Genomic DNA, 14,555 nt, shown 5'->3' with positions numbered 1-14,555 from the left:
TTACCCTGATAGCCTAGTTAACAACACACTATTTGCTACAAATGCGGTTTCTTGCTCTAACCGCTGACACAACCCATTTAATACTTAAAAGGTAATACTTACCTGACTTGACAGATAGAAAATCCACAAGGAGAGGGATGCCGCCTAAATCTTTTATTGAGTTCTGATTGGATAGGTTATGAATACACAAAACCCTAATGCAATTCATAGCATTAATCAACACATCTTCAAAGTCTCCATTCAGCAAGTCAACCAAAGGCTGAAGTCCATCCTAATATAAAAAAAATACCCATTAAAGATTTTTTTCTATAATCATGATTTTAAGTCTGGAAGAAAATACTGAGCCTTAGGCACTACTGGTTGAGGAAGTCTGTATAGAATGAAAAGTCGATCAAACAGGATGTTAACTAAGTGAGTCTTTCTGTTATGATAGAGTAGTAACTCACTCGGGAAAATAGGTAACAAACTAACAACTGCAACTGACCCTGTCAGTTCCTGTACAGACTAGAGATTCTGACTCACAGTCCCTAATGGTTCCTGCGTGAGCAGAGATAGCCCTAACTATAGACTAGAAAATGGCAGCTCAGACCTATGTTGTCTGAAAGGCCGTCGTTAACTTCATGTTCCTCCTAAAGAACCGGAGGGCTGTGCAGAGTGTAAGTTACCTACAAAAAGAGAAAGTGTGCTGAAAAAAAGGAAAGATGCTAGAGTGAGAGAATACACGAAATACAATATAAAGTATAAAGTATATACTGTTAGAATATATGCTGTCTACTTCCTAAAGAGAAACAGAAGGCAGGTGTAGATTAAAGAACAGAAACAGCAGAGAGATAAACCCTAGCTGGAATTTCACGGACTGGCTTTAAGCTTCAGCAGAATGGCTGAATCCACAAGAAAGTATCACCAGCAGAAAATGCCAGCAGGAAAACAGAATATAAAGCCACATCCGAAAGGTGATAGGGCAAACAAATGAAAACAACAGGCATTTTTTTCTGTTATTTTTCATTTATTTAATTTATACATTTTGCCCCCTATAAGGTCATACAAGACCTTTCAGTAGTATTTTAAATATTGAAATATTTTTATTTTCATTTTGTTTCCCTTGTAGCTGTGGCTAGTATATTAGCCTCAGTTACAATGTAAATATAACAGCGATAAAGAAGGCGCAGATACAAACATACCATCTGAGTCTTCTATCTGGGGACCGGCAGTGAACATCCGGATCCCTGCTTCCGAAGCTACAAGACTGTGTCAACCTATGCTGCTCCTATGCAGTAACTTTTATACTGTTTCTGCAGAGTAGGAATGGGACCACTTGGATATTTAAAGTCTACTGGTGGTCCAAAAGCGGTTAACAGTGGCTTGTAAAGGTATCCTCCCCCTTGTTTTTTTACTTATTTTGTTACATTACAACCTGAGTTTAAATATTTCTGTAATCCGATTTGTGTGTGATGCATCAGCACTACATAGTTTAAATTGGTGAAGTGAAGGGAGAAAAATGTAGGCATAAAATTAAATTTATGAGATCAAAGAACTAAAAATTGGCATGTGCATATGTATTCACCCCTTTTGCTATGAAGCCCCTAAAAATTTCTGGTGCAAGAAATTACCTTCTTAAGTCACATGCTTAGGGAAAGGAAGTCCACCGGTATGCAGTAATTTGAGGTCAGACTTGAAGATTGCTATTCACTAGAGGAAACCATCTAACTTGAAGGTAGAGCAGTTTTGCCTTGAGAAATGGGCAAAAATCCCAGTGGCAAGATGTGAAAAGCTCATAGAGACTTATCCAAAGCGACCTGCAGCTGTAATTGCCACAAAAGGAGGCTTAACAAAGTACTGACTTTAGGGGGGGTGAATAGTTATGCACACTGAAGTTTTCAGTTATTTTGTCCTATTTGTTGTTTGGTTCACAATAAAAAGAAAACCAAATGTTCACAGTTGTAGGCATGTTCTTTACATTAACTGATGCAAACCCTCAAAAAAAACTGTGAAATTCCAGGTTGTGAGGTAGCAAAATAGGGAAAATGCCATGGGGGTGAATACTTATGCAAGCCACTGTAGATGGTTTCCTCTTGTGAACAGCAATCTTCAAGTCTGATCACAGATTCTCAATTGGATTATGGTCTGGGCTTTGACTAGGCCACTCCAAAACATTGACATGTCTTCCCTTAAACCACTCGAGTGTTTTTTTAGCAGTATGCTTTGGGGCATGGTCTTATTGGAAGGTGAACCTCTGTTCCAGTCTCAAATCACTGACAGACTGAAACAAGTTTCGCTCAAGAATATCCCTGTATTTCGCATCATCCGTCTTCCCCTCGACTCAGACCATTTTCCCTGTCCCTGCTGCCAAAAATCAGCCTGATAGCATGATGCTGCCACCACCATGTTTCACTGTGGGGATGGTGTTCTTGTGGTGATGAGCAGTGTTGGTTTGGCGCCAGACATAGCGTTTACCTTGGTGACCAAAAAGTTCAATTTTGGTATCATCTGACCACGGCACCTTCCTCCAAACATTTGGGGAGTCTCCCACATGTCTTTTTGCAAACTCAAAACAAGCCTGCCAATTTTTGTGTGTAAGTAAAGGCTTTTTTTCTGCCCTCTCTGGGCGTCCTTGTCTTGGCAGGTTTGTTGTGGTACCATATTCTTTCCATTTGATGATAATGGATGAGATGGTACTCCAGGGGATCATCAGAGATCAGGGTATTTTTTTTTAGAACCCAACCTTGACTTGTACTTCTCAGCAACTTTGTCCCTGACTTGTTTGGATATCTCCATGGTCTTCATGGTGTTGATTGGTTAGTGGTGCCTCTTGCTTAATGGTGTTGCAAGTTCTGTTGCTTTTCAGAAAAGCTGTGTGTATATACTGACAGACCATGTGACACTTAGATTGCAGACAGATGGACTTCCTTTCACTAAGCATGTGACTTAGTTATGATAGTAATTGCTTGCACTTGAAATTTTTAGGGTCGTCATCGCAAAAGGGGTGAATACGTATGCACATGGCAAATTATAGTTCTTTGATCCCATAAATTTATTTTATGCCTATATTTTTCTAATTTCATCAACTTATACTATTTATTGCTGACGCATCACGCACAAATCAAGTTACAAAAATATTTAAACACGGGTTCTAATGTAACAAAATAGGTAAAACCCAAGTGGGTGAATACTTTCAAAAGCCACTGTATAGTTTATACATATACAGTAGTGTGCAAAAGTTTTAGGCAGCGGTGGATAAAAATGTGCAAAGTTAGAATGCTATAAAAAACAGAAGTGTTAATAGTTTATTTGTATTACCGGTAATTAACAACACGTAAGTGAGTGAACAAAAGAGAAATCTAACTCAAATCAATATTTGTGATGGCCCTTTGCCTTCAAAACAGCATTAAAGCATCAACTCTTCTAAGCACACTTGAAATATCTCTGAGAACTAATTACTAGTGTTGAGCATTCCGATACTGAAATATCGGGTATCGGCCGATATTCGCGGTATCGGAATTCCGATACTTAATTCCGATACTTTTGCAATATCGTATACCGGAATCGGAAGTTCCCATAATGCAATGAGACATTTTCATTTTATTCAGCCACTGAGGATCCTAAGAAGTGTGGGCACATCCTGTTAGGCATGTAGGCATCTTAACTAATGGCATGGCTGTGATTGGCTGCTGAAATGATGTCATGATGCACTATAAAAGCCACCGCCGCCATTTTGAGCTCACTCTGCTGTGAATTCAGTTAGGGATAGGACGCTGTTGTTCTGAGGGACAGTTTTAGCTACCTATTTGCTCTATACTGCTTTACCCAAGCTACTTTCTAAATCACTGTGCCTTGCAGTGCTAGTGCACAGTTCCCTGTGCTGTTCACCGCTGTCTGCAAGGTCTGTGTGTGTGAGTGCAGCTCACCCTGTAGTGTGTGCTTCAGCCAAGTCTGGTTGTAGTGCACTCAGTGTGTGTCACTGTCTCATACATTGTCCTTTTTTGCCAATTCATAATTTTTCCTGATATCTCCTATTAGTGTGGTGGTTCCATCTGTATTCAGCTAAATTGGTTCCAAACACACTATATAGGAGTAGATAGAGACATTTTTTTCCGTCTTGCAGCACTAGTGCACAGTGCTCTGCATCTGTACTGTTCACCGCTGTCTGCAAGGTCTGGTGTGTGAGTGCAGCTCACCCTGTAGTGTGTGCTTCAACCCCGTCTGGTTGTAGTGCACTCAGTGTGTGTCACTGCCTCATACATTGTCCTTTTTTGCCAATTTATAATTTTTCCTGATATCTCCTATTAGTGTGGTGGTTCCATCCGTATTCAGCTAAATTGGTTCCAAACACACTATATAGGAGTAGATAGAGAAATTTTTTTGGTCTTGCAGCGCTAGTGCACAGTGCTCTGCATCTGTACTGTTCACCGCTGTCTGCAAGGTCTGGTGTGTGAGTGCAGCTCACCCTGTAGTGTGTGCTTCAACCCCGTCTGGTTGTAGTGCACTCAGTGTGTGTCACTGCCTCATACATTGTCGTTTTTTGCCAATTCATAATTTTTCCTGATATCTCCTATTAGTGTGGTGGTTCCATCTGTATTCAGCTAAATTGGTTCCAAACACACTATATAGGAGTAGATAGAGAAATTTTTTTCCGTCTTGCAGCGCTAGTGCACAGTGCTCTGCATCTGTACTGTTCACCGCTGTCTGCAAGGTCTGGTGTGTGAGTGCAGCTCACCCTGTAGTGTGTGCTTCAACCCCGTCTGGTTGTAGTGCACTCAGTGTGTGTCACTGCCTCATACATTGTCCTTTTTTGCCAATTCATAATTTTTCCTGATATCTCCTATTAGTGTGGTGGTTCCATCCGTATTCAGCTAAATTGGGTCCAAACACACTATATAGGAGTAGATAGAGAAATTTTTTTGGTCTTGCAGCTCTAGTGCACAGTGCTCTGCATCTGTACTGTTCACCGCTGTCTGCAAGGTCTGGTGTGTGAGTGCAGCTCACCCTGTAGTGTGTGCTTCAACCCCGTCTGGTTGTAGTGCACTCAGTGTGTGTCACTGCCTCATACATTGTCCTTTATTGCCAATTCATAATTTTTCCTGATATCTCCTATTAGTGTGGTGGTTCCATCCGTATTCAGCTAAATTGATTCCAAACACACTATATAGGAGTAGATAGAGGAGCCTTTCTGCAGCCTTGGGCCCTGCAGCCCCAGCCAGATTAGTATTAGCCTATTTTTTGCAGCCTCATCTATTGCATTGTAGGTTACCTTCCTACATTGTAATAGCTACAAAAAGTTTGTGATACTATCGTTATTACATCTTTAGGCACATCCAGTGTCTTTTTGTGACAAAAAAAAACCTAAATAAAGTTCACCAAACACTCCACTTTACAGCTGTGTAGGCCACATTAGCTCATATTAAAGTCTAGTCCACACTTTATAAAATTAGTGTTTCTTATACCTGTTAGCAGCTGTTCAGGAATAAGCACACTAAGCCCTTAGTACTTTTCTGCCTATCTTTATCAGTCTACCAAGATGAAGAAGGCAGGGAGTAAGGCATGTGGTCGTGGGCGTGGGCGTGGAGTTTCTGCAGGGAGAGGACGTGAGGATTCTGTGCCTGCAGGGAGAGGACGTGGGGATTCTGTGCCTGCTGCGGGCACCAGTGACTCAGCATCCCCCAGTTTTACCAGGGAACAGTCCTTTATGCGCAGCTTTGTAGGAGCTAGCCGTACCCCACTGCTGCGCGAGGACCAAATTGAAGCCGTTGTCGGATGGATGGCAGCTAACGCATCGACTTCAATTAGTTCCAGATCCTCTCAGGTCCTGAGAACTGAAGAGCACCCATCTGTCTCTTCACCACCTGCCAAATTGCCCAGGCAGTCAGAGAGCCCTGGACAGGAGCCATCTCTACTTCTGTTCTCTGAATCTCTTGGCTTGGAAAGAGGGGGCCAGCCAAGCAGAATTCGAGAATTTGAAGAAGAGGTAGTATGCAGTGATGCGCAACCGTTTTGTCTCTCTGAATCTGAAGAGGCGGGTGGGCCAGTGCCTATGGTCAGCAGCACACCTCAGTACGCATCTGATGATGAGACTCAGGTGCCACTTTCTGGTGCGTACTGTGCTGTCGAGACTACCCAGGAGAAGCAGTTGTTTGAAGAGGGTGGTGTAGATGATGAGGTCCTTGACCCATCATGGCGTGAGGGACAGGAAGGTGGTGGGAGCAGCTCTGAGGAAGAGATTCCCCGAACGGCCCAAAAAGGAGGGAGAGGGAGGGGGCAGACTTGGTTGCCTGTAGCCTCCACTTCGGCACCCATTAGGAGCATGGCTCTTCCAAAATCCAAAGCGGGCGCTCCCAAGACTTGCAGTGCCTGGTCCTTTTTTGACACAGTTGCAGATGACATTTGCTTTGTCAAATGCAAGCTGTGTAATCAGAAGGTGAAAAGAGGGAAAAGTGTCAGCAACCTCAATACCACAAATATGTGGAAACATGTGCGGACCAAGCACGTGGTGGAGTTACACAAACACACTGAAGACCTAGGCCAACCTACAGCGCCACCTACCACCTCTTCAGCTCGTGTTGTAGCCTCTTCCTCCAGCTCACACACAGCTGGTTCGGCTTCCTCACAGGATCGCCATGGAAGAATCTCTGGCACTGTTGTACAGAGACACAGTGTAATTCCACCCACAGCACCACTTTCCCAGTCATCCTCACACTCCCAGGCCAGTCTACAGCCATCGTTAGCACAGGCATGGGAGAAAAGGCGCCCATACTCGGCAAACCACCCCCGAGCACAGGCTCTGAATGCTGGCATTGCTAAACTACTGGCCCTTGAAATGCTATCATTCAGGCTGGTGGAGACTGACACATTCCGTAACTTTATGGCATTGGCAGTCCCACAATACAACGTGCCCAGCCGCTTTTATTTCAGCAGGCAAGCCGTCCCTGCCCTGCAACATCATGTGGAGGGAAAAATTAAACATGCGCTACAAAACGCCGTCAGTAGCAAGGTCCACCTGACCACTGATGCGTGGACCAGTAAGCATGGACAGGGACGATACCTTTCCCTCACTGCCCATTGGGTAAATGTTGTGGAGCCGGGTACAGATCTTGAGAGTGGCGCTGTACGTGTTCTGCCAACTCCAAGGATTGCAGGAATCCAGTTTGTACACATTGACTCCTCCTCATACTCCAGTTCCTCTGAATCAGCGCTGCAGGAGCCGTCACGGTCTACCTCCACATCGACCCGTGAACGGTTACCTGTTATGATGACCGATATGAGCACAGCCGTGGCCAAACGTCAACAGGCCGTATTAAAATTAATTTCTTTGGGGAATCGAAGCCACACAGCGCAGGAGCTCTGGAATGCCATCAAACAGCAGAGTGACGTGTGGTTTGTGCCAGCGAATCTCCAGCCAGGCATGGTAGTGTGTGACAATGGCCGAAATCTGGTGGCAGCTCTGGGCCTAGGCAACCTCACTCACATCCCATGTCTGGCACATGTGCTCAACTTGGTCGTGCAGAGTTTTTTGAGGGACTATCCGGATCTTGATGCACTGCTTCACAAGGTCCGCATAGAGTGCGCTCACTTGCGGCGTTCCAGCAATGCAAGATCACGCATTGCAGCTCTGCGGCGCCGATTATGTCTTCCGGAACATCGCATCATATGTGACCTACCCACCAGGTGGAATTCAACGTTACATATGTTGGAGAGGTTGTGTGAGCAGCAGGCAGCAGTAATGGAGTACCAGCTGCAGCAGGCGCAAACAAGTCGCAGTGCGCGCCGTTCACACTTCACCACCACTGAGTGGGCCTCTATGAAGGACATTTGCCACGTTTTGCGTGCCTTCGATTATTCCACGCGGATGGCGAGTGCAGATGATGCACTAGTCAGCATGACTATCCCCCTTATCTGCCTGCTTGAAAAAACACTGCAAGCACTAAGGGACGAGGTTTTGGAAGAGGTGGAGGATGAGGAGTCACAAATGCCATCTGCTTCTCTACAGTCTGCGCAACGTGGTTCCTCACAAAGGCCTAGGCAGGGGACACTTTGTGAGGAGGATGAGGAGGAGTCAATGGATGAGGAAGACATCTGTCCAGAGGAGGGAGGTACACAATGCTCTAGTAGTCAGTATCTAGAGCGAGGGTGGGGTGATGCAGAGCAGGCAGAGATCACGCCTCAAGCAGGGGACAGCGTTTCTTGGCCAGTTGGCAGTCTGCAGCACATGGTTGATTTCATGCTGCAGTGCCTGAGAAACGACCGCCGCATCGCCCACATTCTCAACACGGCTGATTATTGGGTGTCCACCCTCCTAGATCCTCGCTACCGGGACAACTTACAAAGCCTCATAACACCATTGAACCGGGAGCGTAAAATGCGAGAGTACCAAGACGCACTGGTGCATTCCATCATGTTCTCCATTCCAACCGAGAGCAGTGCTGCTAGTGCTTTACAAAGCAGCTCAGTGCGTCGAGGCAGTGGAGGAAGCTCTGCACAAAGAGGGAGCAGAAGCAGCGCCTCAGCACAAGGCAAGACCAGTATGGCCGAAATGTGGCAAAGTTTTGTGTCCCCGCCGCCACAAATGTCTACACCATCACAGACGGCTCCAGTCAGCAGGAGGCAACGTTTCCGTCAGATGGTGACAGACTACATGTCTTGCCCTCTTAGTGTACTCCCAGACGGCTCTTCTCCCTTCAAGTTTTGGGTCTGTAAGCTGGATACATGGCCAGAGCTTAGTCAGTATGCACTGGAGGTGCTAGCTTGCCCTGCTGCTAGTGTATTATCGGAACGCGTCTTTAGTGCCGCAGGTGGTGTACTAACAGACCGTCGCATGCGACTATCCTCCGATAACGTTGACCGGCTTACTTTTCTCAAAATGAACAAGGCCTGGATCTCTCATGAATTTGCCAGTCCTCTTCCAGAATAAATAATTGGTTGGCAACAGTATCCAGGTCTCCTGTTCTGTTCATGTTTCTACCACCTGAACTGTAATCCCTGAGCTCCAACACCGCCAGTTGGCGCTCGGAAGTGCCGTCTGCACAGTCAACACTTGCTGCCGTGTTATTGGGGTTCGGTAACGTCAGCTGTTCCCCTGCTGTGTTCACGGCAATTTCTCCTGCTCTGTCCATATTCACTGTGCTACTTATTTAAAACTTGCTCCAATTACACCTCTGGCTCCTCTCTATTTTTATTCTTATCCCTGGGCTCCAGCACCGCCAGTTGGCGCTCGGAAGTGCTGTCTGCACAGTCAACACTTGCTGCCGTGTTATTGGGGTTCGGTAACGTCAGCTGTTCCCCTGCTGTACGGACGGCAATTTCTCCTGCTCTGTCCATATTCACTGTGCTACTTATTTAAAACTTGCTCCAATTACACCTCTGGCTCCTCTCTATTTTTATTCTTATCCCTGGGCTCCAGCACCGCCAGTTGGCGCTCGGAAGTGCTGTCTGCACAGTCAACACTTGCTGCCGTGTTATTGGGGTTCGGTAACGTCAGCTGTTCCCCTGCTGTACGGACGGCAATTTCTCCTGCTTTGTCCACATCCACTGTACTACACATTTTAAAGTTGCTCCAATTACACCTCTGGCTCCTCTGTTTTCATTCTTATCCCTGGGCTCCAGCACCGCCAGTTGGCGCTCGGAAGTGTCGTCTGCACAGTCAAAACTTGCTGCGGTGTTATTGGGGTTCGGTAACGTCAGCTGTTCCCCTGCTGTGTTCACGGCAATTTCTCCTGCTCTGTCCATATTCACTGTGCTACTTATTTAAAACTTGCTCCAATTACACCTCTGGCTCCTCCGTTTTTAGTATTTACCCTGGGCTCCAATACCGCTAGTTGCTGCTCAGAAGTGCCGTCTGCACAGTCAACGCTTGCTCCAGTGTTATTGGGGTTCAGTAACGTCAGCTGATCCCCAGCTGTGTGTCCGGCAAATTCTCCTGCTTTGTCCACATCCACTGTACTACGGATTTAAAACCTCCTCCAAATACACCTCTGGCTCCTCTGTTTTTAGTATTTACCCTGGGCTCCAGCACCGCCAGCTGGTTCTCGGCAGTTCCATTGGCTCTTGTACCTTCTGCTACCCATCCGGGTTCCAGTACCGTCAGCTGGTCCTCGGTAGTTCCATTTGCTCTTGTATCTTCTGCTACCCATCCGGGTTCCAGTACCGTCAGCTGGTTCTCGGCAGTGTCTTTGGCACGGGTACTCCCTCCTGCCCAGCCTGGTTCCAGCACGCCAGCTGTTTCTGGGTAGTGTCAACGTCACTTTGCTTCCAATGCGTTGTCCTGTCGTGTTGCGGTCGGGTTAGCCGACTCTATGGTGCCTGCAGTTTAGGTGACTCCTATGTGGGCTGCGGGATCTGGCAATGAAGGCTGGTTCCATAGTGCCAATAGGACAAGCACCCCCTGTAGGACTGTGGGTTTTGGTAACTGCGGCCGGCTCGCGGCCTTGAACTTTTTTTTACATGGGTACCTTCTGCTACCCATCCGGGTTCCAGTACCGTCAGCTGGTTCTCGGCAGTGCCTTTGGATTAGGTGCCTCCTTCTCGGTATCCAAGTTCCACCAACATCTGCTGGTCCTTGGTAGTGCTTTCTGGCACAGGTACCTCCTGCTTAGTAACCGAGTTCCAGTAACATCAGCTGGTCCTCGGTAGTTCCATTGGCTCTTGTACCTTCTGCTACCCATCCGGGTTCCAGTACCGTCAGCTGGTCCTCGGTAGTTCCATTTGCTCTTGTATCTTCTGCTACCCATCCGGGTTCCAGTACCGTCAGCTGGTTCTCGGCAGTGTCTTTGGCACGGGTACTCCCTCCTGCCCAGCCTGGTTCCAGCACGCCAGCTGTTTCCGGGTAGTGTCAACGTCACTTTGCCTCCAATGCGTTGTCCTGTCGTGTTGCGGTCGGGTTAGCCGACTCTATGGTGCCTGCAGTTTAGGTGACTCCTATGTGGGCTGCGGGATCTGGCAATGAAGGCTGGTTCCATAGTGCCAATAGGACAAGCACCCCCTGTAGGACTGTGGGTTTTGGTAACTGCGGCCGGCTCGCGGCCTTGAACTTTTTTTTACATGGGTACCTTCTGCTACCCATCCGGGTTCCAGTACCGTCAGCTGGTTCTCGGCAGTGCCTTTGGATTAGGTGCCTCCTTCTTGGTATCCAAGTTCCACCAACGTCTGCTGGTCCTTGGTAGTGCTTTCTGGCACAGGTACCTCCTGCTTAGTAACCGAGTTCCAGTAACATCAGCTGGTCCTCGGTAGTTCCATTGGCTCTTGTACCTTCTGCTACCCATCCGGGTTCCAGTACCGTCAGCTGGTCCTCGGTAGTTCCATTTGCTCTTGTATCTTCTGCTACCCATCCGGGTTCCAGTACCGTCAGCTGGTTCTCGGCAGTGTCTTTGGCACGGGTACTCCCTCCTGCCCAGCCTGGTTCCAGCACGCCAGCTGTTTCCGGGTAGTGTCAACGTCACTTTGCCTCCAATGCGTTGTCCTGTCGTGTTGCGGTCGGGTTAGCCGACTCTATGGTGCCTGCAGTTTAGGTGACTCCTATGTGGGCTGCGGGATCTGGCAATGAAGGCTGGTTCCATAGTGCCAATAGGACAAGCACTCCCTGTAGGACTGTGGGTTTTGGTAACTGCGGCCGGCTCACGGCCTTGAACTTTTTTTTACATGGGTACCTTCTGCTACCCATCCGGGTTCCAGTACCGTCAGCTGGTTCTCGGCAGTGCCTTTGGATTAGGTGCCTCCTTCTCGGTATCCAAGTTCCACCAACGTCTGCTGGTCCTTGGTAGTGCTTTCTGGCACAGGTACCTCCTGCTTAGTAACCGAGTTCCAGTAACATCAGCTGGTCCTCGGTAGTTCCATTGGCTCTTGTACCTTCTGCTACCCATCCGGGTTCCAGTACCGTCAGCTGGTCCTCGGTAGTTCCATTTGCTCTTGTATCTTCTGCTACCCATCCGGGTTCCAGTACCGTCAGCTGGTTCTCGGCAGTGTCTTTGGCATGGGTACTCCCTCCTGCCCAGCCTGGTTCCAGCACGCCAGCTGTTTCCGGGTAGTGTCAACGTCACTTTGCCTCCAATGCGTTGTCCTGTCGTGTTGCGGTCGGGTTAGCCGACTCTATGGTGCCTGCAGTTTAGGTGACTCCTATGTGGGCTGCGGGATCTGGCAATGAAGGCTGGTTCCATAGTGCCAATAGGACAAGCACCCCCTGTAGGACTGTGGGTTTTGGTAACTGCGGCCGGCTCGCGGCCTTGAACTTTTTTTTACATGGGTACCTTCTGCTACCCATCCGGGTTCCAGTACCGTCAGCTGGTTCTCGGCAGTGCCTTTGGATTAGGTGCCTCCTTCTCGGTATCCAAGTTCCACCAACGTCTGCTGGTCCTTGGTAGTGCTTTCTGGCACAGGTACCTCCTGCTTAGTAACCGAGTTCCAGTAACATCAGCTGGTCCTCGGTAGTTCCATTGGCTCTTGTACCTTCTGCTACCCATCCGGGTTCCAGTACCGTCAGCTGGTCCTCGGTAGTTCCTCAGCTTTCTTGTACCTTCTGCTACATTTCCAAGTTCAAGCTTTTTGAAATGGTTCTTGGTAATCACTCTGGATCTCCCTGACGAGGACCCTGAAGACGAGGACCCTGAAGACCAACACTAAGAAGACGAGGACCCCGAAGACAATGACCCTGAAGACGAGGACCCTGAAGACCACCCCGAAGAAGACGAGGACCCTGAAGACCACCCCGAAGAAGACGAGGACCCTGAAGACCACCCCGAAGAAGACGAGGACCCCGAAGACGAGGACCCAGAAGACCAACCCAAAGAAGACGAGGACCCCGAAGACGACGACCCCCGAAGACGACGACCCTGAAGACCACCCCGAAGAAGACCAAGAAGATGACCCTGAAGAAGTTGACCAAGAAGACAAAGAAGAGAAGACAAGCACCAAGATACAGAAGAACAAGAGACAGAAAACCAAGAAGCAGAAATACAAGAAGCTGCAGAACAAAAAGCGGAAGAACATTAAGCATAAGACTAAAAATCAGAGCAAAAGATAATATCTAAATTATAAGCAGAAGATGACTAAGCAGTGTATGGGGGTGAGTCCGTTCCTCCTCGTGGTGCCCCTGGAAAAGACCTGCTGCTGCAGGCCAAACTGAACGCGGACAAATCCTGTTGTAAATCATTTGTGACGGGCAGAACGAAAGGTGTAATGTCCAACCTTTTATAGATAACAACTACAGGAATGCCTGTCACAAATAAGAATATGATGAAGAAGAAGAATATGAAGAAGATGAAGAAGTAGAATATGAAGAATGTAAAAAAAAGAATAATATGAAGAAGGTGAAGAAGAAGAAGGTGAAGAAGAAGTGGATGAAAAAGATGCTGAGGATGATGAAGGAGAAAGTGTGGGAGAAGTAAAAAAGAAGGTGAAGAGCATGGAAGTAGTGAAACATAAATATCTGACAAAATATAAAAATACTTAACATAGTTAATATTTCCGTAACTCAGAACATAATAAAAAAATAGTAATTCCTGCTATTCCATTTGACTGGGCTAAACCTCTATGCCTTTATTGTCTCCCCCACCTCCCCCAATACATTCTACATTATTCTTAGTTGTTTTCCTTCATGTAGAAATAACCTACAAGGAAAGAAAGGGTTTATTTTAATTCCGATATTTATGTCCCATTGACTTGCATTGGTTTCCGGTATCGGAATTGGCGATATCCGATACTTTTTCGGTATCGGTCCGATCCAATCCGATCCGATATTTCCCGATATCGGAAGGTATCGCTCAACACTACTAATTACAGATCTTCTATGGATGTAGGCTTGTGCAAATCCTCATGTTTCTTTATGCAATCACAGACAACAGTGTCAATGAGGTTGAGATCAGAGCTCTGTAGGGGCCATATCATCACTTCTTGGACTCCTTGTTTTTCTTTATGTGAACAATAGTTCTAAATGACAATGGGTGTATGTTTTGTGTCACTGTCCTGTTGATGAACACATGTGGAGCCAATTCAATGCCTCAGTGATGGCATTACATGATGGCTATTATCTGCTTGTCAGCAATTATATTGACCAAATCCCTAACTTTATTTGTTGAAAAGCAGCCCCAAAATTGCAAGGAACCTCCACCATACATATCTGTTGCCTGCAGTCACTCAGTGTGTACTACTCTGCAACACTTTGGAGAACAAACTTTCCTCTGCTACAGCCAAATATTTAAAATTTTGATTCCTCAGTCTGGAGCACCTCCTTCCATTTTTTGGCAGCCAAGTTCCTATGTTTACGTGCACAGTTGGGTCGCTTGATTTTGTTTCAACATCGAAAGTATAGCTTCTTGGCCACAATTCTTCCATGAAGACCATGTGGTGAAATTTTTCCAAACAATACATTAGTGTAGCTGGGTCACACTGGTTGCTGCAAGTTCTGAGCTAATGGCACTGCTGATCTTCCGATTTCAAAAGGAGGCAAGCATCTGCTACACTAAGTTTCTACTACATTTACCATGCTCAACATTGCCCATTTCTTGGTCTGCTCAATGCTGATAAAATAAAGGCAGACATGTATCCATCATGCAATACCACCAGGGAGGCACCTA

At 46.9% G+C, this 14,555-nt stretch overlaps 1 protein-coding gene across 1 annotated transcript in view; it reads right to left on the bottom strand.

Annotated features, from left to right (window-relative positions):
* ANKAR (ankyrin and armadillo repeat containing) overlaps positions 1-14,555 on the bottom strand; it is a 541,104-nt gene that overhangs the window by 157,374 nt on the left and 369,175 nt on the right. Inside the window, exon 13 of the mRNA XM_073647842.1 lies at positions 103-271. Coding sequence (XP_073503943.1) covers positions 103-271 — 169 coding nt within the window. The remainder of the gene's footprint in view (positions 1-102; positions 272-14,555) is intronic.

Source organism: Phyllobates terribilis, unplaced genomic scaffold (genome assembly GCF_046119375.1).
Source record: "Phyllobates terribilis strain yellow unplaced genomic scaffold, ASM4611937v1 Scaffold_9__5_contigs__length_417890890, whole genome shotgun sequence".
Classification (NCBI taxonomy): domain Eukaryota; kingdom Metazoa; phylum Chordata; class Amphibia; order Anura; family Dendrobatidae; genus Phyllobates; species Phyllobates terribilis.
Note: the sequence above shows the minus strand (reverse complement) of the source record. Positions and strands in the feature narration are given on the sequence as shown.